Genomic DNA, 24,558 nt, shown 5'->3' on the forward strand with positions numbered 1-24,558 from the left:
GGAAGTTACTCATTAAGATCCCTCTAACCTCGTCCCCAGGGGGCTCTCTTCTCTTGAGAACGAGGATGAGCCTCCCATTCAAAGAGATCCCAGGAGGATCCCCCCCCCCCCAAAAAAAAAAATCCAGTTTCGCATCTAGAGCACTTTTCAACTGAGAATCGTGAAACAGAAGTCAAACTGACGAAACCGGCCAATCAAAGCGAATACACTATATCAAAAAGCCAATGAGGACTCAGGGTACAGAAAGTAAACTGCTTCAACGCGAGAAAACGTGAGTGGCCGTGTGGCATTTGGGTTTAGTTTATTAATGGATAAGATTTGTTCTAGAGCGTGGCGCGAATTTCTCGACCAATCACAGAGTGAAGTAATACAAAGGGGCGGAGGGGGGCCCGGGTTAATTTCGACGATCAACTTAAAATTTCTCTGCGTCCCGTGGTCTTGGACGTTTTGTTGGTGAATGAACACGCTCTCTAATGGTAGTCAAAGTGAGCCTAATCTGCGATTCATTTTTTCTACGTCCCTTTTGATTTTCGGAACTGGCGAGTGATCTAAAAGAAAAAAAAGCGAGTATGACTCCCCTACGGAGCCCTATAAGGGACACACATCTTATTTATTTTAGTGCCACTTTTACTGCCACTTTTTACTTAGCCCTATAAGGGACACACATCTTTTTTATTTTAGTGCCACTTTTACTGCCACTTTTACTGCCACTTTTACTGCCACTTTTACTGCCACTTTTACTGCCACTTTTACTGCCACTTTTTGTGCCTGGGAACGAGTTTGAATTAGCGCAAGCTCGTGTTGTTTTTGGAACAACATGGCGGAGAGAGCGGAAGCGCGGGTAACATGTAGCGATCTTTTGAAGGTAAGCTTGTGAATATTCATAATATCGTATGGTATCTTCATAAATATTCAAGTTCTAAGAGTCGGCTGAGCGGAGTGGAATGAGTTCATTGTTCTGCATTTCTAAATCACGTAGCTGTTTGTTTCTGTCAACACTCGTTGTCATTGTGCGAACTGTACTTGTTGCGTTGCAGTAAGGATCAAATAAGCTAACCAAACCATGCGAACGAAAACAAAATCAGCCCGTCTTGAAATGTATTAGGCGTCCCGCTTTCATTGTTGTATAAATTAATGTTGTGCTCACTTCCTTAACAAACATTGTGTGTATAATATAAGCAACTGCTGGTTTTGTGCCGTGCCATGTTAGTCAAATCTTGGGGTGTCCATCCTACACAGGGCATTTGAATAAAAAAAAAAAAAAAATGAAGAAAATGGTCAATAATATTATTAAGCCCGACTTTATTGCCAGTTTACAAGTTACCCTCATTTTTTAACAATGGCCTGATTTTTTTCCGGCAGGTATGATTACTGTAATTTTTGGGGGCTTCCATTCCATTATGTATAATCCAAACATAGTTTACAGATTTCTTCATTTTTCTACAGGTTTGTAATTTCTTACAAACACGAGGAGTGACGCAGGAGATTATTGAAAGTTTTAGATATGAAAAGGTGAGTTATGCTTTGTCTGTGGGTACAAGAAGGATAGTTGTAACCGCAATAACAAATTGGCGACAATTTTCATGCTTCTAGCTTGTAGAGCAACCAGAATTCCGTTGGCAGGGTATGGGAACAACAGCAAAACTAGTTTGAGCTGCTAGGTAATTGTTTCAGGTGGGAATATATCCCTTGCCTTTTCTGCATTGAGCTATAAGATATTCTTACTAGGTATTTAATGCTATTAATGCCCACAAAGGGAAATAGAATGGGCCATATATCACTGGAATGACTCTCTTCCTATATCATATATTAATAGCTTTTTAAGTCATGAATGCATGCTTGATAGTGCCTGTTCACCAGCACAATTATTACCTTGTTTGCTTGCTTTCCTGCTGACATTAAAATAAATATTATTATGCTTTCAGAAATACAAAAATATTGTAGTAGAATTGACCATTTAAGTTCAGTAATTCCTGTTCACTATTGTAATCAATGGTAAACAATAGATTAATGTATCCCTAATGAAATGGTAATAAAAATACTTTAAAGGTGGAAAGAAGACATTTAAAGGATACCATAGGTGTGTATACATAAAGTTAGAATACTAAATAATTATTTTCAATTAAAATGTCATTAGTATTGAAGGTAAGTAACAAATAGTAAACCTCGATCATTAATAATTTATTTAACCTTCAAGTCACATTTTCAGATGGATGTGGAAGCCATAATGCAAGCAAATGACAATGAGTTGGTGCTTCTTGGACTTGACAAGAAAGGAGACATTCTGAGCTTGAGAAATTTTGTACAGAAATTGTCCAAAGAGTCCTCAGATGTCGAGAAAAGATCCAAAAAAATGTCGCTGTTACATGAAGTTCTGGAAAATGGTAAACAGAAAAAAAGCCTTAAACAGCAAAAAGATGGGAAAGTTCTACCAAAGATGCGAAAGGTGCAACTAGGATGGCTGCATTTTGATGCCGAGAAGCAGTGTTTTATTTCTGTGAGAATGGCCAAGGGAGGTGGTACACGAGAGGTTGAAATTGAGCTAAATGCAGACAAAGACGACGTCATTGGCATTGCCAAATCCATATTTTTCACCAATGGTAACAGTAACTTTGGGCCTGAACAGCTGATGACATTTGGACTGGCCAATTTCCAGCACAAAGACATTTCAACAATAAAACTTTCTGGTGTTCATTTGGCATTTACACTGCAGCGCTATGTAGAGAAATGCAAGATGTGTAGTGTCAGGTTGTACTTGACTTCAAAGATCAACACTTTAGATGATGTGTCCCTTCTAAAACCAGCAGATCACTTAAAACCAGCATCTACCAGTAAACTAGAGAGAAAGGAATCTGGCTTGAATGATGACGAGACCAAGTCACGGACACTGACAAAATTAGAGGAACGGCGGAAAATCATTTCTGAGCAAGATGCTGACTATGAAGAGTCATTGGCTACTGACAAGGCTAAAAGGGAAAAGTTGATGAAAGAGGTAAAATTATGGTCTGTTAAACAATAGTATTCAGAGTGGCCTTCTGCTCATATCCAGAGACAACCTAGTATGTAATAATCATGGTATGGCTCTCTAGGAGCTACAATAACAACATTGACTCTCCATCCACTTTGTGTGACATTTCTTCAATGTTTTAACTGAGTTTTCAATCAGGTGGTTTATTAAAACAAAGAAATGGGTTTGTTATAAAAAATAACTCATTGTATCTAAACATGGAAAAAGGCTCGTTCATCATATCATTCTGTATTTCATTACTTTTTGTTTTTAAACTATAGTTTTCCACAAGGAGGATTGCTTAACTGTTGTACTGTGTTGATTCAGGTACAAGATGTACAGTGACAAAACAAGTTGCAGCAAGCCAGGCTCTTGAGGATACCTTGGGAGCCAAAGGAGAGTGAAGAAAGTATATCGGTAGCAATTAAAGTTCGCCATGTATCTCTGGGTATTGTGAAGCGCAATTTTCGTGAATCTGATTGCATGGCTTGTGTTTATGACTGGGTGGGCTCCTTGAGTATTATTCCTGAACACTTCCAGCTATTAGACTACGCAGGAAGAATGTTGTTACCTTCACAGCCAGTAAAGCAAGCAAAAAACACTACACTGTACATGAGTGAGGCTATATCAACACCACGTCTTGAAGATGAGGAAGTAACCTTCTTTGGGTTTGGAATCAATGAATGGGAGCCTCTTGATGATTCTATTTACTTTATGCATCCCATAAGTGAAACTATCCCTGAACAACTTCTGGATGACGATGAGAGGTAATATGTTATGTCATTTTCAGTGTCTTATGTAAACTTAATTGACAAGAAATTTGACAATCTTATGTTTGCCTCACTGAGTAAAGGTTAAACACAATCCAGCACTCTAACAAATTGAGCTAACCGGGGGGGGGGGGGGGAGGGCAGTCACTTAAGTATGTTATTTATAACCCTTCTTGTGACTCAGATCTGAATCCATTCTCAAACTTGTTTGTTTTGCTAAGTACATGCATGTTTATCTTTCAGTGTCATTGGTGGACATGAACAAGAATCCTACGTTCAGCAACAGCTAACCAAGGTTTGTTACTTTTGCTGTGTTTTGACAATATATTAGACTTAGTTACAATACAGAAATAAAGCTTAACAAAAAACTGAAAAATGCATAGCACACAAGTTTTCTCTGTTTACACGACTGCCTGTTGTTTTGCCGCATTTATGCAGATCTGAACTGCAGCAATCATTAGACAAGTGCTGAGGGTAATTGCCTTGAAGGTAACTAAAGAACATTTGTTTTTGCAGACTGATGGAAGAAAGAGGACAGCTGATGGAGGACGCCTTTTTCGCCAACATTACCTGCCATTATTGGCAAGGCAACAGGTTAAATAAAGCCCAAAAATTAAGCTGTTAGTGATGCGTATGCATTCTAATCTAAATAATTACAAAAATTACAAGTTAAACAAAACGTTTTACAAGTATGAAGTCTGTTTAGACATTCAAATTCGGAATGTCAATCACAGTCAAGATTAGAGGGACTAAGAACATATCATATGCCAATGTGTCTGGTTATCTGTCACCATAAAATGGGCAAAATGTTTGTGGTTCATTATCCTATCACAGGACAACAATTTGCTTTTTAAACAAAGCAGTTTATTTCTTTCTGTCCAGAGCCCAGTGCTCTTTGGAAATATTGGCAGGGAAAATGAACAAGAAATGACTGACAACAGAGAAAGTAGGGGAAGTGCAAGCAGAGACAGTAGTGGAAGCGGCAGCGGAAGCCATGGTGGAAGCAGTGGTGGAAGCAGTGGCAACGGCAGGAGCAGTAGTGGAAGTAGTGGCAGGGGAAGCAACAGCGAAAGCAGTGGCGGAAGTGGTGGTAACGAAAGCAACGGCAGAAGCAGTGGTGGAGGCGGTGGCAGAAGTAGTGGCAGCAGAAGCAACAGCGGGAGCAGTGGTGGAAGTAGTGGCAATGGAAGCAACGGCGGGAGCAGTGGTGGAAGTAGTGGCAGCGGAAGCAACGGTGAAAGCAGTGGCGGAAGCAGTGGTGATAGCAGCAGTGGAAGTAGAGTAGCTGATGTCACTAAAAGGCTGAGGTACAAATTCAATTTTTAAAATCTCATGCCTTTACTTAGTGTACCATAAAGCACTACCACAATCATAGGGAAATTAGGTTATTCAGCAGAAAGGTGTATCATACTTTACTACCAGTGAATATTCTTACAGGTTTACCCTATTCTGTTTTGGGAAGGGGGGATAGTCCTTGGGTAGTGCTTGTTAAATCAAATGCACCTGACTCGTCCAATTCCCAATAAATAGAATATGCAATTTTTCATTTAATTTTTTTTCTAGAATAACCTGTTATTAATGGGTTTTCTCATTTCTTAATTTTTCTTTGTAAACTTATTTCGTGTACCATGTCTTGTTCCTTGTTATAGAAGATAAACGATGAAACTCTCAGATTTAGTGATACCTAAGTTCTTTAACTTTATCACCAGAACTTTAAGGGTGAAGCGATCGCTTGTCCTTCAAGACCTTGTAACAGAATTCCTTGATGGCGATATTATGACTTGCGAACTGAAGGTCATTATGGTAGACGGACACGGGAAAGACGAAAGAGGGGAAGACTTGAAAGGAATTTACCGAGACGCCCTATCAAGTTTTTGGCAAGAATTCTATGTTTCCTGTACGCTCGGAGAAAGGGGGACGGTTCCTTCCATAAGGCACGATTTTCAGAGCGAAACCTGGACTGCCATTGCACGCATTATCGTCAAAGGTTACGAAGATCTGGGGTATTTTCCAGTGCTGCTAAGCAAAGCATTTGTGATCAGTACTATGCTTGGTGAAAAGGCAGTTTCTGATGACATTCTCCTTCACTCATTCAAACAGTACCTTTCCAAAAGTGAAGAACAAGTTGTGTGCGAGGCATTGGGTAGACCCGTGGAGGAATGGGATAGTGACGACAAAGATGATGAAGACCTTCTTGAACTGCTGGATCGCTTTGGATGCAGAAGTCTTCCAACCAAAGAGAACATTAAGAGTCTGATACTAGAAGTAGCTCATAAGGAAATCATTCAAAAGGCACAATATGTGGCTGATTGCTGGCATTACATTTTTAGAGGGTCCCTGGCAGAGGGTAAATTATCAACTCTAGAGGGAGTATGTAGTGTTTACCAGTCGTTAGAGCCAACTACAAAGAAAGTGCTTGGCATGCTTTACCGGGCACTAATGCAGAGCGCTCGGCGTTAGATTACTTGAAACGCTTCATAAGAGGATTAGAGATCTCACAACTTAAGTCCTTCTTAATGTTTACAACTGGAGCAGATGCCATGTGTGTTTCATGTATTAATGTTGATTTTACAAAACTAGAGGGATTGGGAAGGCGCCCAATCGCTCACACATGTGGTGGCGTTCTTGAATTGCCTTCCACTTATGATACTTACGCAGAATTCCGCGCAGAGTTTACAAATGTTTTGGCCAAAGAAAAGTGGCAAAATGATATTATGTAATGATTTTGGTGTTACACGTAGCTTGCTTTGTACTGCGTCTTCTTAACTTGTACATGTTTATTGTTTTGTTATTTTCCTTAGCGAACCTTGACATTAGAAAACCGAGACAGTCATATGTCAGGTTGCATTGTTAACTGACGAAAGTCCAATAAAATTTATCGTGTTCAAATTGAATATAATTATCTGCCATGGTAAGATAGACAAACATTTACCTCCATGGGGTTGGATGTGCCACGGCCCGCTCTTGAAAGCGTCATCTGTAGATCTCATTGAGACTCCACAGGTAACATAGCCCTGATTTTTAATTGTTCAGGCCCCGATTGTTCAAAGAGCGGATAACTCTATCCAGCGGATGATTCATCAACCAGCGGATGAAGTGTAGAAGTTGTAATGCATTTTGTCAGCTGGACGGCGACTTACCCGTTCTTTGAACAACTAGGACCTGACCGCTCTAAAAACGACAATGATCTTGGCAATTGGTTCGAATTCTAAGGAAACATTGCTCCGACGAGCTATGAGAGCAGACCCACAGCGCCCAATGCTTTGCCAACTTGTTCTAATATAATAAGTCATTCCCCTCAACGCCCAAATTCTTTACAAGAGAGGTGAGAGGAGAGCGCAAAATAGGCAGGCACGGAGAGTATCGCGGCGGGGAGGTGGGATAGTCGTCAATCCTTCAGCAATTCGCGAGAAGACAGATTACGCGCGAACTGAGAAACTCGGTTAATGTTATGCTTGTGGTCAGCGGCATTACTTGCAATCGCCCTAATTGTCACTGGGTCGGTAGCGTTTAAAGTCAGGGAGTTTCTTAAATTGTTATGAGATAAAGTCGAATTTCCCATCAATAATTTAATGGGAAATTCGACTTTATCTCATAACAATGTATCCTTTAATCTAGGAGCCATTTCTTCTTTCTAAAATTATTTGTAGTCTTGGATTCATTTCTTTTATTCAACACATTGTAGGTAGTCAAAAACAGACAATTCTTTTCTTAGGTTTTTTTATGTCTGACATGGTTAACCCAACGTAAGGTATGTGGTTGACCACGAATATCATCTAACGGCTTGAATCCATACGTTTAGACCAAAAATAAGAAAAATTAAGAGGAACTCGTCAGCTTGATTCAGTCGACTTCTGTAATTGACAGTAAAAGTAATTTTAACCACCCAAAGTGCAGCGTCTAAGAATGTTCCGCAAGTGGAACACTCAAGTGACTTATTACGTAACTCCGCTAAGTTTCGAGTTCTCTTAAGAACATTGCGCACTATGCCAATGCCTAAGCGCTTCTGATAACGTTCTGTGCTATTCTGTCAGACGCGGAGTCAATAACAACACTGAAAAAAGATGGATAGTTTGGCTTCTTTCCATTACTTGACAGCTCATTAAGTTTTCGCGCTAAAGTGTGTTATCACTATAAGTCATCAATAAGGTCCAAGAGAGCAAAGTATAATTGGGAAGCCTCGTCGATGGTAGTGGGCGTGTCTAGTCGCTCGTCTTCCATTATCATTTCTGCCAGATCCTTGAAGGCAGGACAACATCCTTTTGCTTGTGGTCGCGTTGCGCACATATCCTCTGCAATTTCAGTTTCGTCTACATCGATCGGGGTACAATAACCTTGCGCACCTTTCAGCTCCGGAAGAAAGTAAAGAATATCTGGCTTTCCAGAAGGAGATTCCAGATTGGTAGATGGTCTAATTCTATGAACATTCCACTCCAGGACAACTCTGTGTAGCTCTTCTTGCATCAAATCCATAAAACAGAATTTCAAGCATTCTCGATGTATAACGTTGTCATCATTGTAAAAACCAGAATCTCTTAAATTCTTAAAATACTCTATCCACCAGTCTGCGCATCCCTGTCTCAAACGTCCCCACCATGCTTCTATTCTTTGATTTGAGGTCGAAATTCCGTAAATAAAACTCTTTTCTCCGGAAAAATCATCCTCAGAGGACCTGCGAAAGAATCGTTGAATAGCTGCCACGTTCACATTCTCAGTTCCCCTGTCTCCCCGAATAATGCGTGCAGTAGCTCCTAACTGCCTAACACAGTCAAGATAAAACTGAGCTACTATTTTGGGGTCGTTATTTGAAGATGCTACCTCAAGCCATAAGATTCTTCTACTGAAACCATCTATGGCACCGTGGACACAGAAACCAAAAGGTTTCAATTTGTCATAACCGTCAATATGCCATAAATAGTTTGGCCCTTTAGATCGGTAGACCCTTCTTCGAAGTCTACGCCTTGATCGGTGTTCCACTCCATCAGGGTCAAAGACCTTCAATACCTGCCGAACAACTTCTCTCGTAGTAACCAGTCCGTGATGATTTACGAGTCTCTGGTGCATTGCTCTGTACCCAAGAAGACTACCGCTTCCCCTTAATTCCCCTTGCACTACCTGTACTATTTCATCTAGGTCGCTTTTAAAGCGACGTCTTCTACAACCCAGCCTCCTTAGAATCCTTTTCAAATGTCTCAGACTAATACATAAACCATGCACAATTGCAAGGAACAAAACAATTTCTTGAGCAGCAAATCCAAGGTTAAAGTATGTTTCAATTAGTTCGTCTCGAGCGAGAGCGTTACCTCTGGTTGCAGGCAAATAATTCGGTAGCACGGCCCTTGACGTGTTGCAAATAGTTGCTATAAGGAATATTGAACAAACCTTTATAGCGACAGTGACTGTCGAACATGTAGGGGAGGATAAAACCAGAACTGCTCGAGGAAGACGTTGGCGTAAAAGACATGAGTGGGGCGCCTGCAATTTGTACGACGCTGACAGTGAAAATCGCACTAAAAACAAAACCGTACTAAATGTAGCACCAAAAGTGGCAAAAAAAGTGACACTAAAAGTGGCAGTAAAAGTGGCAGTAAAAGTGGCAGTAAAAGTGGCAGTAAAAGTGGCAGTAAAAGTGGCAGTAAAAGTGGCAGTAAAAGTGGCAGTAAAAGTGGCACTAAAATAAAAAAGATGTGTGTCCCTTATAGGGCTCCGTACTCCCCACTGAATCTGATGCTCTCCTACTCGACATCGATCAGAACAAGAGAAACTAAGTTTATGATCTCTTCATCCGAAATAACGTGGCATTCGCAAATGACCGCACTTCATTATCGCGTCGCATCAACTGTGGGTCAACAGTAACAACTGGATAAAAAAATAAGATAAAATTACAGAAAGTTTTAAAAGATAGACGTAAGAAAAGTAATTTAAACCAAAAATTAGCCGGTAAGATTTTACTCACCTGAACAAAATCCCTTCTTGTTCGCTCGTTTCCAGACCAAAAAGCCCGCCAAAACCATCAATTGATAGGGGAGATGTTCGTTTTTCCGACGGATCGCTTCGGTGGAAGAAGAGTTAAAATACCATCGAAAATGACCGAGTTAACTTTTTTTGGCCGGAAACTGATACCGGCCGGAAACTGGACAACACACTGTATGTGCCAGAGGAAGAAATCTCAAAGCGCTTTGGCAGACAGCCTTTTGAAGCAAAAGACAACTTTAAACACTCATTTTCCGCACGACAAAGATGGAATCATTCACGAAAACATCTATTTGTAACGAACTTGGGAATGAACCACGGCAAGTTTGGTATCATATGATAGGTTAGCATCTTGGCTGCTTTCATGTGGAAAAATCTTTGCTCTTGGGGCGTTAGGAACTGTGGTAATTTACATAAATTAGCATGAATTTTAAAACCAAAAATGGCCCTCACGTGGACCCCCGCGGGAAAAGAAAATCGACACCATTTTTTTGCGACGCAGACCGCTGCATCTTTTTAGCGCCCGTGTGCCCACCGTGGTATCTGTTCTAAGGGAAACCTTGAATGTATTGCAAAGGACTGGAGCAATCTGGGAACTTAATTTCGATAGGATTCGGGGCTGTAGATTTTCTGGACCATATAAACTCTCGTTCTTAGGCCATCGTAGCTTGATTAAGAAAATAAGACAAACAGCGGTGATAAACATTGTATTCCAATGTATTCACAACAACACTCAACAACAAAGAATTCTAAACCACAACAACACTCAACAACAAAGAATCAAGAATGGCGCCAATTTCGCGGACCGATATATTGAAATGCGCATGCGTCGAGTTCATTTGAGCATGCGCACTGAGGGTATAAATGCGTTTTCAAAACGGATACGGCGTTGTAGTGTGGACGGGCGAAAATGATACGAAAACGATAAGTGTGGACGCAAATCTTTTTCGTTTGAAAACGGATTAGTGTGGACGGGGCCTTATACACTTCCTGAAACTTAGGTATTACCAAGTTCAAGAAGGGCTGAATTTTGTACATATTATTGTAATCAGCTGAGTCAGCGATGGGTGCCTGGGTGTTGTCTGCAAAATGTAAGTATCGTAGAATCTGGAGGAATCGATCCCTGGGCATTACGCTAGAGAAAAATGGAGAGCTAAGAGCAGGATCTGTACTCCAATAAGAGCCAAGGTTTGGTTTGGTTTGGTGACTAGTTAACTCTTGCAGCATCGACTATCGAGACAACCTACAAATTTCCGCAATCCTATTCCAGCGGACAAGGTTCTGGCGAGTGGACTCTACTACCATCTTGCACATGGTAGTACTTGGACTCGTAATGAACATTGGAAGGTCGACATTTCTTGAGAGTGCGCAAGACGTGGCAGAAGCTTTATGTGATCTTAAAAATGAAAACGTAAAATTTCCAGTAACGATATCAGAAACTCAAGGAACGTCTAAGTTTTCCCTGAATCTGGTATTACAACGGTGGATTCCTGTCCTTTGGCTTATGTAGCTATTTGGGTAGGAGGGCGCAAGTCCACTCACTAGTTTGTGCAGCTGTGTGACGTCGCGTAGTAACAGCTGATGTTTAACAGAGGACCAACCCAGTTCCCGCAGAACTGGTGAGATATGGTCGAACTTCCCAGTATTTTAGTGAACACGTGAAAATGCAAATATGCGAGGGAGACGCAGAATGTGTGTTGGAAGCTTTGTAAAGTATAATTAATTCTCAACGAGAAATATCGAAGCGTTGTGAAATAAATTTTGGATTAGTTTGTCAGTATTATATGATGTAAGCGCTCAAACAGGCCTCTACTTCCTTTTACTAAGCTCCAATCTCAAGTAAGCTCCCCCTCCCCCTCCCCCTGTTCTTAACAAACCCTTCCCTTTCCGGAAATAGCTAGAATGTTTTTCGTTTGGATCCGTAATTGAAAGCCTGTGTGAGTTTCCGTTTTAGATATTGTAGGTTTTCAATCAGACAAATGCATGCTATATTAAGTGTAATTTCTATTAAAATATGCGTTATTAACCAAGTGTGAGGTCAAGATGGCTGGATATTGGCCGAGTTCTTTGTTTGCATTTTTATGAACCGAGACGAAGTCATGGTCCATAAAAATGCGAAAAAAATAACGAGGCTAATAATCAGCCGTCGACCTCACGCTTGGTTAATAAAAGATTTATTATATTGAAAAAAATTTTTTTTTTATTAAGAATTAAGAATGACTTGTTTACTTCGAGAGTCGGGAAAGAACGCCAACTGTGCATGTAGCACATCAAACTCACGAGAGTCGTTTATGTTTTCTTTGTTTTGATTATCTTATGCCGCCTTTTGCGTTTCCATCGCCGAGTGGTTAGGGTGCTGGACTTGTAATCCGGTGTCACGGGGTCAAGTCCTCCATCCTGCCACTCACTGGATTTGTTCTCGGTTGCCCCTGGTTCAACTCTTCAGCTGCGCTCTGTAAATAGCCCACTGGTCTGCCGCCTGCTGCCAGTGGGGATTTTTAAAGTGCCACTACGACGAAACTTTTTGTCTCTGCTTTTGACATTTTTTAGCGCCAATCAAGTTACTATGGCTAGAATTGTACTATGCGATAGTTTTTAGGTCGATGGAAGCGAAATACGCCTTGATATAGCTGGCCGAAATTCACGAAAAACCCGTCCGCCATTTCTCAGCTCGCAACCGAGCGGTTTTACGCATGAGTTGGCCTGTGACGTCATATGCGCACTTTCGCATCGTGCTTCGTGTGTAGTGAGAGATTGCACAGTGGAAATTCTAGGCGTTTCATAAGATGTATTCCTCCTCGAATTCTTCTTCCAGTTCATCTGAAAGTGAAGGCGAAGAATATTTTAACGAAGTATCTTTCAAATGTGGCAGTGTTGTTCCGTATGACGATGATCTAGAGCCGTCAAGTGGATGTTTCTGCATGGTGCGATAAGAAATTTTCCTATGATAACGTTTATTTGTTCATAATCTCATTCATTATCTGTCAGGCAAAAGAGTATGAAGAAATCAACAGATGAAAACCTATTAAATCAACTGAAACACGAGTGGAAATTTTTTTTTCCTTAAGAGAGTTCATGCTCAAGAAGCCTCATCCACATATGCACATTGAAAAAAATTACAATTTCAAATAAAAACATTCTGTGCAGATCAATTAGAAGTTTGAGCAATATACTGAGGGACCATCAGGACCATCAGATTAAGAATCTTGAAAAATTATCACTAGTAGTTACATGGCAATGCTGTGTGAAACATCTTCGCCGAAAGCGAATTATGAATATTATGAATGATAAAGAGGTTTAATTGCTAAGCAAATTAGACACAAGCAGCAGTTCTAAGAAACAATTACCCCATTCACTCAAAGAATGTCCATTGAAATAGAGAAATTATCGTACGTTCAGCAGTAAACCCGTGAAAAAGTTGTTTGCTAGCTGATAATTTTTCACAACTGGATCTTAGGTATTTGCTGGTCTTTTCCTTTTCCTCCAAGACTGAGACTTAATTTTACCGCTTAAAGACTGTAATTCTCAACCTTAAACTACTACATAAAAGAAAAAAAAAAACAAGCGAAGAAAAACATCAAGACCGCTAAACTTTAGGATTAACACAACGAAAATGTGAGACCTGTGAAATTTACATTCGCTACCTCGAAAGTGCTGCGGAAAGTTTGTTGTGCATCAATGAAAAAATATCGGTAAATGAAGATCAGCGTCAATGAAATACAAAGCACTCAAACTTCTATGGAATTTGTTTCAATTGTTGTCAAACGAATTAAAGAGAGGGTGTTTGTTATTCAAGAAAAATACCATAAAATTGATAGTCCTGTACTCGTACTGTGCACGAACAAGAAATCGACGAATATAACTCACCCGACGACGAGTTCTTTCACTAAGGGAAACAGATCCTTTTTTCCAAATACTTGGGACGGATCCCGGTTTTAGTCGTCTCTCTGTCCTTTTTATATGTACCGAACGAGTAAAGCAGTCGTCGGTAAAGTGAAGTGAGCAAATACCAAATGTCCCATTGGGCTTAAAATACTTTCTATGCTGGCTGACGAATCTTTTCCACATGGCACGCTCGGTTCCTGTACCAGGAGAGGTATGAACAGATATTCCTAACTGTTTGTCGGCCACCCTGTCGCAATCTTGCACGACACAACACCTTGGAGGCATTCTGCTCGCAAATTATGCTTTGCAAATACCTCTCACTTCTCAGAAATGGCATACAAAGATTAGCCAAGTTGGTTTGTCGAGGTGCGCATATGACGTCACTTCCGAAAGGCTCCACCTAGTGCCAACTCTTTTCGCCACACTCGGCCATTTTTGAATTGAGTAATGGCGGGCGACCAAAACCGAAAAACAAAGTTGAAATAATCATACTTCCCGTGCGAATTTTGCGATTAAACTTGGCATGGTAAGTGTTTCTTACTTCTAGTTTCCAGAAGTGGAAAGAAAAGGCAATGCGAAATTTTGATCATAGTGGCACTTTAAACACTTAATTAGTTTACATTGTGGCTGAAAAGCCCGTATGGGGGAGCTTCAATTTACGTACTTATTTATTTATTTATTTATTTAAGAATTACGAACGTAGTTGTAATTCTATTTTTTTCATGCGCGGGATCAATGCGGGTAATCCCGAGCGGGCAAGATGGGCCCATCTTGCTCGCTCGGGTAGCCAATCAGAACACAAGATTCGTTTCGTCTCGCCCACGGGCGCTGCGAGCGATGTAATAATCATTGATAATAAACGAAAGTTCAAAAGCAAAACATTCACTCGCATTTTGGTGCGCATTCAAATGCTTTTGATGAGCTCCCTTCTCGTTCGTTTAGACCTAATAAAATCCCTGAGAGGCTTATTCGAGCGTTTCCGCTAAGAAATGAAAGCGTTGAAAAAGATTTGTGTTCATTACTTCCAATAAAGAAAAAGCAAAAAGGGATAAAGAGAAATTTAAGTAGTTGCTGAAAAATGTATAGCTAACTATAAATCAATTTTCACTATTATTACACCACTCGGGCAGTCAGAGGGCCAATAACTAAAATCAACCAATCAAATTGCTCTATTGCCGGTCCAATATTCTCTAAGTATTGGACCGGGCACTGTCCCGAATGGTCCCGAATGATACCGTACTTGTGTCCCTTTGAACTTCAGTCGTATAATAAATCTCTTATTAACCAAGCTTGCTCGGGGCCGTACTGGGAGAATATCGGCCCTCGGTCTTTTTTGTACGGACCTCGCTACGCTCGGTCCGTACTGTCAAGACCTCGGGCCGATATTCTCCCAGTACGGCCTTCGCGCTTGGTTAATAAGATATATTTATTATCCTTAGAAGAAAATAAATATCTTTGATCGTGCAACACAAATATGAACAAGATCAAGTGTGGATGACTTGAAATGTACTATTTAACAATTATGCCACGAGCGCGCGTTGGATATAAGATGATAGATAGCCAACTCGGCGCTACGCGCCTCGTTGGCTATAATCATCTTATATCCAACAAGCGCGAGTGGAATAATTGTTTTATTAAAAACGTTAAATTAAATTAAATTTTATTCACTTTTTAGCTCCCTTTTAATTTTAATCTGACACGTACGCTTGCCATATTTGTAGATTATGGTATATTGGCTGATATACCATAATGGCAAAACCAATAAAAAGTCTTGAATTGCCTTATCCAATGATCCAGTTTTTAATAATGTAAATTATCTCAAACAGACCCCTAAATGGTGTACAGGCGGTGTCGACGCTGTCAATTTACAGATTCGATTTTTATGGACTTTCTCAAGTTAGATTTTTTGTACCGAAGAAGTGTATTGAATGTTGAATAAATGATAGTTCATTACGTATAAGTGAAACCAATTGCTTTCTTTGATCGTGTCTTGGTGATATCCCCGCGATTTTAATTTTAATCTTGCCATGACAACTGAAACGTTTTACTCTAGCTTAGTTTTTCCCGCGTCGAAATCGACGATCCACGTCAAAGAGTAAATTATTCCTTATTGGGTTCTTAACTTTTGTAAACACTACCACAATCGACTTCAAGGTTTGTTATAGATGAAGTAATAGGTAATAGGGAAACTACGAGAAAGAACCGTATCGTGAAATCTGATTCAAAGTTCTTTGAATTTTTTTTTCAATTTTTTTGGTTTCTTAACTGTGTTTGTGATGTAAATTAGCCACTGAAAAGAGTTTTTAAAGCTGACGTTACGAGCGTTGTCCCTTTGTCTCAAGCTCTTAGGAAGGGCTAACGTTCGAAATATCAACTTAGAAGTTTTTATGGTGCCTTATTTACATTATCAACACAGTCGATAAAACCAAATTATCTGATAATACCTCGCACCGACGCAGTACCTCAGTTTCATTAAAAGCTTACCCATTTTGTTGAAAATGTTATGGCTGTGGATATTATTGATTCAACAAAGCATAAGATTTTAGATATTGCGCGCAGTTAACTCATGGTTATTGGTATCCATGGAAGACATCCGATGATGGTTCTCTTGCTCACAGCTGCATTTCACAGAACCGATGCTTGGAGTAAATGAAGAAATCAAGCAGGGTTCAATACACAGACAAAGTCCAAGCGCTTCGGTTTTTTTTTTTTTTTTTTTTTTTTTTTTTTCAGATTGTCAACGAACCGCGCAAAATTTGACCTAATCGCAAAGTCCTTTGTCTACATTATCATTTCAATCAAGCCAAGTAAATACGAGAAATTAACAAATACCAAGGTAGCGCAATGACGATACATGTCTAAGGAAACTGTCAAAGTAACCAGCGCTTAAAACAGCTAGGTAGAAATCCCAGCACGAGCACGTCACCTCCTTTAGCCGTTGCATGGGAATGGAAATAAAGTAGAAATTTTATCAGCACGTGCGGCAGTTTTCGTTTTCTTCTATATCCAGCTTTCTATTTTTCACTCTCCAATGGAAGAAAGAAGAACTTCATTTTTACAACTAAACTACTTGAATGATTGGTCCGCTTGAAAAGAAGCCTTGATCAATTGTTCCACCGCCGCGCAATTAGATGCATTCTGGTAAGATTCAATATTTGAAAAAGTCACATCTTTTACGGCAAACTAGCCAATCACAGACACTTTCAGGGAATCCCCCCCTTGCAATTGTACAAAAGACAGATACAACAGAAGATAAACATTCAAATGGCGCAGTGATTTAGGACACAGACGCCTTACGGTTGTAAATTTGCATACGAACCATGATAGAATATTTAATCACCCTAGTCTAAGCTAAACAAAACCTGTTAAGACAAGTGGCGTACATCTTCCCTACCAACGTAATATTGAATTATGAAACAAGAGAGATCTTGATATGTTCTTCTAACCGATGTTCACCCAGAAAAGGAATAATTTTACTTACGGCGTAAAAATTAAGTTCTTAGTGGTTAATTTGTGTGTTTTAGTATTGAAAATCTATTTTATAGGCGCCGCGCGATTGGTATTTAATTCCGGCCACGCAAGATTTATGCTGTTTCCTTGACTTTTTAGTCTTTGCTCCCGACGGTCTGCCCGCTGAACAAGGAAAATTAACAAAAATTTAAACGTTGCGTTTGATATCACCTGTTTGCAAATGAAATGTAGGACGTGCCCTAAATTAGATTGACAAACAGAAGGATTCAGTTGCATTTTTTCCTCTTTTCGCGATATAAAACGTTCAGCAATATTATTCAAATGTCCACTGTGGAAGGACCCCCATTATTGAGTGTCGGTCGGTTGTGCCTTCGGTAATATATAATATCGACCTGATTGCGATGTGATGTGCTCAGTAAAGTGGAACATTTCCTCAGCAACTAAATAAGGGGGTAATTTTCAAAAGAAATTGTGGTGCCGCGTTGGTGGGGTGTATTACAAGATCAAATGATTTTATCAACTTACTTGATACTATCAACTGGGAAATTGGCCGCCGTATAGAGTTCTTAAAGCTCTGACGAAGGGCTAACGCTCAAAACTTCAGCTTTAAGGTGGCTAATTTACATTATCAACTCATTTGATAAAACCAAATTATCAAGATAGGTAAGATAGGTAGAGCAGTAAACCAGCTAGTCAAAAATGTCAAGTTGTAAGTTTGTGTAGAGGCGTGCAATAAAATTTGATTGGGTGAAAACAAAGATCATCAGCTGATGTTCTCTGGACGAAGCATCTTTATATTTACTTTTAGAGCTACGATAGATCGCCCATCAAGCTGTTTTTGAGCCGAGACATCTAAAACCGGCTACGCTTTTAAAACTGAAATTTAATTGTCTCTTGTGAATAAAACTCAATTTCACAAGAGAGGATTTGCACTTGGGCCTTCGTTTGAAAGCGAGGATTTCTAGAATCGAAATGTGCCAACGTATTGTCTCTGAAAATGAGCTGGTAAGTATAGTGATCAATGTTCTTATGGCCCTGAGGGAGAAATCGCTAGAGAGATGGGAAACAGTTATTAAATTCTCAATCAAAGAAATAGTTTTCTTTCGCCATCCGTGATATAATGATTTTTTAAAACTGCGAATCCGCTGAAGACCTTTTCCTGACTGGTTGTGCGGATTGAGACCAAAAAGAATTCAGACAAAGCGGGGTTTGAATAAAATGATCGAGTTATTTCCTTCTAGCTAAACACTGTGGTCAATGGTAATATGGCGTCCAATATAGATATATCAACGGTACAATAACGGTAACGAAGCTAATATTATCCGGCTCAGCCTTCCATGTCACAAGTGATTTACGGTAGCTTTTACTATTGGAAACGAATATATGTAGAATATCTGAAACAAAGCAATGAAAAAAAAAAAAAAAAAAAAAAAAAAAAAGTAGAATTAGCCCACAAGATTTTGCAACCCGAGGAGATACATTCGAAGGTTTGAAGGGGCGTCACATATACTCTGAAAATGGGGGCGCTTTTCTTGCTTGAGGGGAATTTTTACATTGTTTCAGCTTCAACTTGCCACTATCCAATCTGACAACATAGAGACCAAGGGAATCCCCTTTTAAGTACGTACAGGAAGGGGCGGGCAGATTCATTGACGCACGGTTTTGTCGCAATTAGAGCGGTCATGCGTGTCGTAAATATGACACTCACCAACTGTTGTGTAAACAGATTAAGGCAGATAAACCCTTTTACGATTTACATTCTCCACACTTTTCTCTATATATTTCCTTCGGTACTGACATGGAGAATTTGTTCCGTTTGACAATCGCGAGCCTCTTAAATTAGTGATCATTTTTTTTATTGTTTATTGTCGTGATCTACACGGTCGATTCAAGGAAGATGCTGTAGCTGTAGGGCAACCTCGTTCCCAGGGCCTTGCCACACCCCTGCCCCACCCCCAACTAAGGGAAAAGGCCCTGGGAACGAGGTTAGCTATAGGGGGAAATTAGAAGCCAGTCACTCTCTGGGGTTCTAATGTTAAATCTCTTCAAAACGGGATGTGGTATACATTCAATTTCAGATGATTAGCACAGTGGAATGTTTGATTTCTATAGAAATCACACACTGTTTCCACATTGTTTCTCTCTCTATTCTGAAATGTTTATTAACAATTTGGGGGACCGAAAAACTTCCATTGACTTCTTATCACGTAATGTCGGTTGTCGCTTCGATACTGGATCGCTATCAACTGTAATTTGTGAAAATCAGGTGTGGCCATCAGTTCGTGAGTGTGTATAGGTAGCATTCAGGCCTGAGTAACATTTATGTGTTGTCTTGATGAAATTAAAGGTTTTACTTATTGTATTGTCCAGAATTTGTAACGGGGGGGGGTCGGGAGGGGGGATGGGTGTCAGACGAATCATATCCCTGGGCATGGATGAACTTTCTAAGATGATGCCACCATAAAGCATAAAATAGTCTGTTTTCTGTTGCATCCGACGACGTCAGAGATTTCTTTGAGACAAGGGTTGTTCGTTCAGACTCCCTCCTCCCTACCCCCTACCCACCCCACCCCACCCATCACTCTCAGGGTTTCTCTGTGTTATCATTCAACCCCATTGTCAATATTAACTTAGGAAGCGACAGCCACCCTGGTAGTGTTCACGATAGCATTTTTCTCCAATTTTGCTTATAGCTCGTTGGGTGAACGGTAAAAAAGAAATTCATGGTTCGCAGTTTAACTGAAAAGGAAGATTATATGTCACCTGATGGCGTAGATTCCTTTGGTGACAGGCGGGTATAGGGGGAGGGGTGTTCAAGAGACTTTAGACCCTCAGTCGGGATAAACTTTTGATGATAATTTCATGCGCTCTCGGTACTCGAAGGAAAGCGACAACAAAGAATCTCTAATACACTTGGTAGACAATAAAGATTAAAGTCCCCTGCCATTTCCAGTGTTTCCTTCTGTTATCACTCATACCTATAATGACCTTAGGGGCCGACCATTTACTTTTTGAGGGGGGGGGGTGGGTGATTTCTGGTCATCAAGAATTTTTCTTTTCTAGCAATCTGCTGGGCAGGATATTTTTTTCGTTCTAAATGCTCTTTTTTTCTGTTACATTTGGGCTGCATGCAATTTTTTTCTTCCAACAAGCGCTCGCAGGAATTTTTTTTTCAAAATCACCCACCCCACCTCAAAAGTTAAATGGTCGGCCTCTTAACTACGTCAGTATCAGCTTAGAGTGAGACTTACATCTGGGTGGTCTTTGACGAAATCTATTTTCCTACTTTGCTCGAAGCTGATGGGGTGAACGGAAAAAATAAATTGATATGGTTCGTTATAGGTTAAATTCCAGTTAACGGTGTTAAATTTCGAGTCTCGTCTGCGTTTTAGTAAGTTTAAATAGCTGGTTAGACCGCCGGAAATTTGCTTGTTATTTTTCCTTCAAACTGTGGCAAGATTGTAAGTAGAGAGAAGATTGGCACGAGACAAGAGTGTGTTAAAGTGCGGTCTCGACCCAGCCCCTTTCGATACAGAAATCAATTACGCGTTTGCTTTTTCTCCACGTTTGTTGCGTAGGATCGTAAGAGAAAGAGGAGACTAAAAGAAGTATAGTAGTTAGTATTCCTGGGCTAAGTTTGTAGATTTTTGTGGGAATTACGAGCGGCAGAACTGGGAAATGAGCAGGGCAGGCGTGAGAGGAATGGTACAGAGAATATTGAAAGGGTCATTTTAAGAAAAATGAATATTACTTAAAGCAGATTACAATATCGATTTTACCACGATGGTCTAATCTGTTCCTGGACTGCGAGCTGTTAATAAAAATAGTTGTATCTTTGTCACGAGAAAACCAGCAATTCTGCATGAATTACAATGAGGAAAACGTGTTATACGCCAATTATTGTATAACCCACGCTTAGGTCTACAGATAGATAATTGGGGTTGTCGTACGTATGAAGTTAATGGTTATATTATCGGTTGTTTAAAATGACGTATTTCCTGAGGGGTATTCCCCGGATTGCAATTTTGCGATTTGACGCGAATTTTTTTTTTTTCTCTCGAGATTACGGGAGCGGCAGTTGTTTCTGAAAATTTATTTCTTCTCATGTAGCACTGAAAAACGACCCAGCTTTATCTTGCTTTGAAATCATCACCGTAACCCACTGAAATTATGTTCGGTCAAAAATAAACCGCGGATTCCCTGATTTGTTAGTTTTTATGAGACTGCTACGTCTTGTGAATGAGTTTCACTGCTCTCTGTCAAGGAGTCTTTTTGTCTAAATGAAATAAGTCAATTTTCCGATCGATTGTTTAGTCGGCTGGTCTGTCAGTCAGTGGGCCGTTCTGCCGGGTCATTCAATCACAAGACAACAAGTAGGTCATTCATTCATTTATTTATTCATTCATTCACTCAGTCAGTCAATTACTCTATTAAATGGTAGGCCAGTTAAGCAGTCACTTTTTCAGTCGGTCGGTCAGTCCGTCAATCGTGTCATCCAATCGGTCATTTGTTAGTTGGTAAGTCGATATTTCAAGTAATCGCTCATCAAACCATGGCGGGTTACTAGAGAAACCGTACGACCACTTTTCATAACGCTTGAAAATTATTTTGCATCAGGCTCAGATGCTGCCCTCCAGTACGTAAATAATCGTTGTATTTTGTGGGGCGTAGTCCGCTAAGGGAGTTTTGAAAAGGGAGTTTTGAAATCCTTGAGTTTGTTCCTCCTTTGGCAATAAATTATTCCAGTCCAACTAAGCAATATTCGCTACCCCTTCCCTTCCTCAAGGCTTTTCAACGGATCATCAGCTGTAATATTTGTTTATTAGTATTTCGAGGCAGCTTTATATAAATATGGGAACAATCTATAGGTTTGACGTAATATTTTCTTGCTGCCCTGTGCACCATATTAAGAGTCAATGCATTAAAACGGAGGCTTTCTTCACCTTAATTTCCCACTTTCTCCATTCTGCAAATCCAAACTTAACGTAAGTCCCTAGACCTTAAAAAAATCTTCAAACGAAAAATAAAGGAAATAATCATGGCACAATTATTAATAAGTGCTTTAATATTTTAACAGCACTTTTTACCATTGTGACTTAGGTAATTAGTTCTTTAGACACGCATTTTAATGGTTGCGTCAAGAACAATAATGAAGGATGTACAATTCTAAAAAAAGATCATACAGGTTTACATAAATCGTTTTTAAAGTTTGATAACATGAAACGTTTCCTGACGGAAAGTGAAAATATTGCATTATCGCCATGCTTCTGTGGAAATTGACTTAAATGTCAACTGATATTTTCTTCCTTGTTTATATCAATGTCCGATCATTTAGCTATTGCTTCCTTCCGCTGCTATGTGAGACGGTCTTAATGCGCGTTACTCACTTTAACGGAAAGAGTCAAAGCACGTTTTTGGTCACGGTTCACGGAAGTCACGAAATATATCATGGCGGTCTCGTAATAGATCCCATTTAAAGATAACAACACGCGCAGGGAGCAGATCCTTGTCACCGGAAGGTTTTTGTTGAATTAAGCAAACGTTTTTAGCTCATATCAAGAAGCTGATTACCATCATTATTTCCCCTTCAATTTAAGAATCGATTTTTATTCTTATTGATGATTTTTTGACATTTGGAAATTTTTGTTTTCAATATTGTAACCCGAACGCGATTTTACTGAGTTGTTTTCGAAGTTCTTCTTAACATTAATCTCTTGAAGGTCTATTGTATTTATTGGCTCTTAACCACAGTATTACTCAAAATTTTGCTCTGCAGTCTAATTGCGCAATAAAGAATTGTTATCCGACTAAAAAACGACCCAACTGTGTTATACATGGATACAAAATTAAGATAAATGATAAGAGTCATAATCCATTGGATTTCTAGGTAAACCTTGCAACGCATAAAAAGCCGTTTGATGTTTGTAAATACCCGTGGATTAAATTTTCGCTCTTTCAGTTCGTCATTTTTTATATTTTCGTTTAACACAAAGGTTGTTCATTAGCAGTTTAAATTATTAATAACTTCCCTTATTTAAAACACCCTCTTGTTTCAAGATCGTTCGGTTTCGTGACAAACAGGCGCTATTTGGAACGCCTGGCAAACTTCGTGGCGCGATAAAAATTCAATCAGCTGACGAAAATTCTTCCACTTTGCCGCCGCGTCACTTACCACTAGCCAATCAGCGTTCGCCAATGGAGGAGAAGCGGGGTGATTTGATTGGCGTGGCTAGTTTATGGGGGGTCGTGTTGTTCGCGCAAGGCTATTACATATCAAGCATGCATGGCGGCATGCTACGAGGCTCAGAGGCCACTGAAATTCCCCATCTTGGAGACTTTTCGACGCTTGCATGAAGAAACTAAATTGTTTTGCCTTTGAGAGGAATCTATATACTTTAAGGGAAAATCGTTCGCGGCGTCGTGATCGTTGTTAGGAATTGCAAAAGTGCTATGAATTCAATTGTCCGTTTGCGTTTCTAGCTTCTTGACTGCGTTCGACCTGACGCGCTACCGAGTTGCAAAGGCGGAGCATATCTGTTCTGGAGAGTGTGGTGGATTGCTTTGGATTGAAATAACGAGAGAGAACTCTTGAAATCACAACACCGTGTGCAGGACCAGAATCAAAAAGCCATGTCAGGTGAGTTGAAAATTGTTTTGTTTGAGACTTGCATGCGATGACGTGCTGTACTGTAAATCCGCGTAAACTTCAGCAGTTGTTCGCTAGCTTACGTTCATGTGTCAATACTGGTTTCTTCGGGTTTCCATATAGCTTTCATTGTGGATCAATCCATTGGGTATTACCCGAGCCACGACGCTGCCTAAAATTTTCCTTGCATGGTTTATGTATGTATCGATCAGTCTCGAGGACGCCATTTTGTGATGAAGTCCAAAGATTGTGGCGCGTTCCAATTGAAAAGTTTAAAATCATTTTTAAAATCTTGGAAATTTTGAAAACACGAGGCACAAAAAGCAATTTGGGCTAATTCTGTCGAGCGAGGAGAGATAAAACTTACTGGGATTACCTTAAAATTCGTCAACCTACTGTCGCTTCGCTATCCTTCCTTTCAACACAACCGCGGCCATTCATGGGTTATGTTGCCAATAATAGTGGATTTTTTATTCGATGGGCGTAACACACGGTTTGGAAATAAAGCGCTTGCAATGTGTACGGAAGAAAAAACATCAGCGCAAAGTACTTTAAGTAAAGAGCTTTGGTAGATTGAATACACGAGAACTAGTGAATCTCGAAAATGCGAACAAAGGCACGAACCACTGTTCTTGCGACATGAATAATTACTGCCAATGACATAAGATGGCGGAGGTACGAACGGTGAAAAATCGGAAAGATAAATGGTTTCAAATCCACCACTTCTACTTTGCTTAAAGATCTGGGTCCGTTTTAGCCACTGACTACCTCGCGTCTTTTCAGCGCACAAAGAAACGCTTCTGTTA

The 24,558-nt window shown here is 40.0% G+C and overlaps 2 protein-coding genes and 1 pseudogene across 5 annotated transcripts in view; 2 read left to right on the top strand and 1 right to left on the bottom strand.

Moving 5' to 3' along the window:
• The first annotated feature begins 690 nt into the window (after positions 1-690).
• Positions 691-6,647, top strand: LOC148719278 (uncharacterized; annotated as a pseudogene). Its single transcript, XR_015994231.1, has 8 exons — positions 691-865; positions 1,447-1,512; positions 2,210-2,992; positions 3,587-3,774; positions 4,021-4,072; positions 4,294-4,371; positions 4,660-5,084; positions 5,487-6,647. The product of XR_015994231.1 is annotated as an uncharacterized LOC148719278 (transcript).
• Positions 6,648-7,206: 559 nt separating this feature from the next.
• On the bottom strand, positions 7,207-9,791 carry LOC148719279 (uncharacterized). Its single transcript, XM_088740087.1, has 2 exons — positions 9,734-9,791; positions 7,207-9,512 (listed from the first exon to the last, which is right to left on the bottom strand). Exons 1-2 carry the CDS (start codon positions 9,789-9,791, stop codon positions 7,909-7,911), a joined length of 1,662 nt encoding a protein of 553 aa, XP_088596213.1. The 3' UTR covers positions 7,207-7,908.
• Positions 9,792-23,384: 13,593 nt separating this feature from the next.
• Positions 23,385-24,558, top strand: part of LOC111337076 (uncharacterized) — a 40,888-nt gene continuing 39,714 nt past the window's right edge. For all 3 annotated transcript variants that reach the window (XM_088741799.1, XM_088741800.1, XM_088741801.1), the window contains exon 1: positions 23,385-23,743. In XM_088741799.1, coding sequence (XP_088597925.1) covers positions 23,737-23,743 — 7 coding nt within the window. In that variant the 5' untranslated portion in view covers positions 23,385-23,736. The remainder of the gene's footprint in view (positions 23,744-24,558) is intronic.

Source organism: Stylophora pistillata, chromosome 12 (assembly GCF_964205215.1).
Source record: "Stylophora pistillata chromosome 12, jaStyPist1.2, whole genome shotgun sequence".
NCBI classification, from domain to species: Eukaryota; Metazoa; Cnidaria; class Anthozoa; order Scleractinia; family Pocilloporidae; genus Stylophora; species Stylophora pistillata.

Excerpts from the sequence above, each read along its gene's own strand:
- LOC148719279 (XM_088740087.1), bottom strand. The coding sequence starts at position 9,791 with ATGGTTTTGGCGGGCTTTTTGGTCTGGAAACGAGCGAACAAGAAGGGA. Across the intron at positions 9,513-9,733 it reads CAAGAAGGGATTTTGTTCAG|GAGAGCATCAGATTCAGTGG; the intron begins GTGAGTAAAATC and ends GATGTCGAGTAG.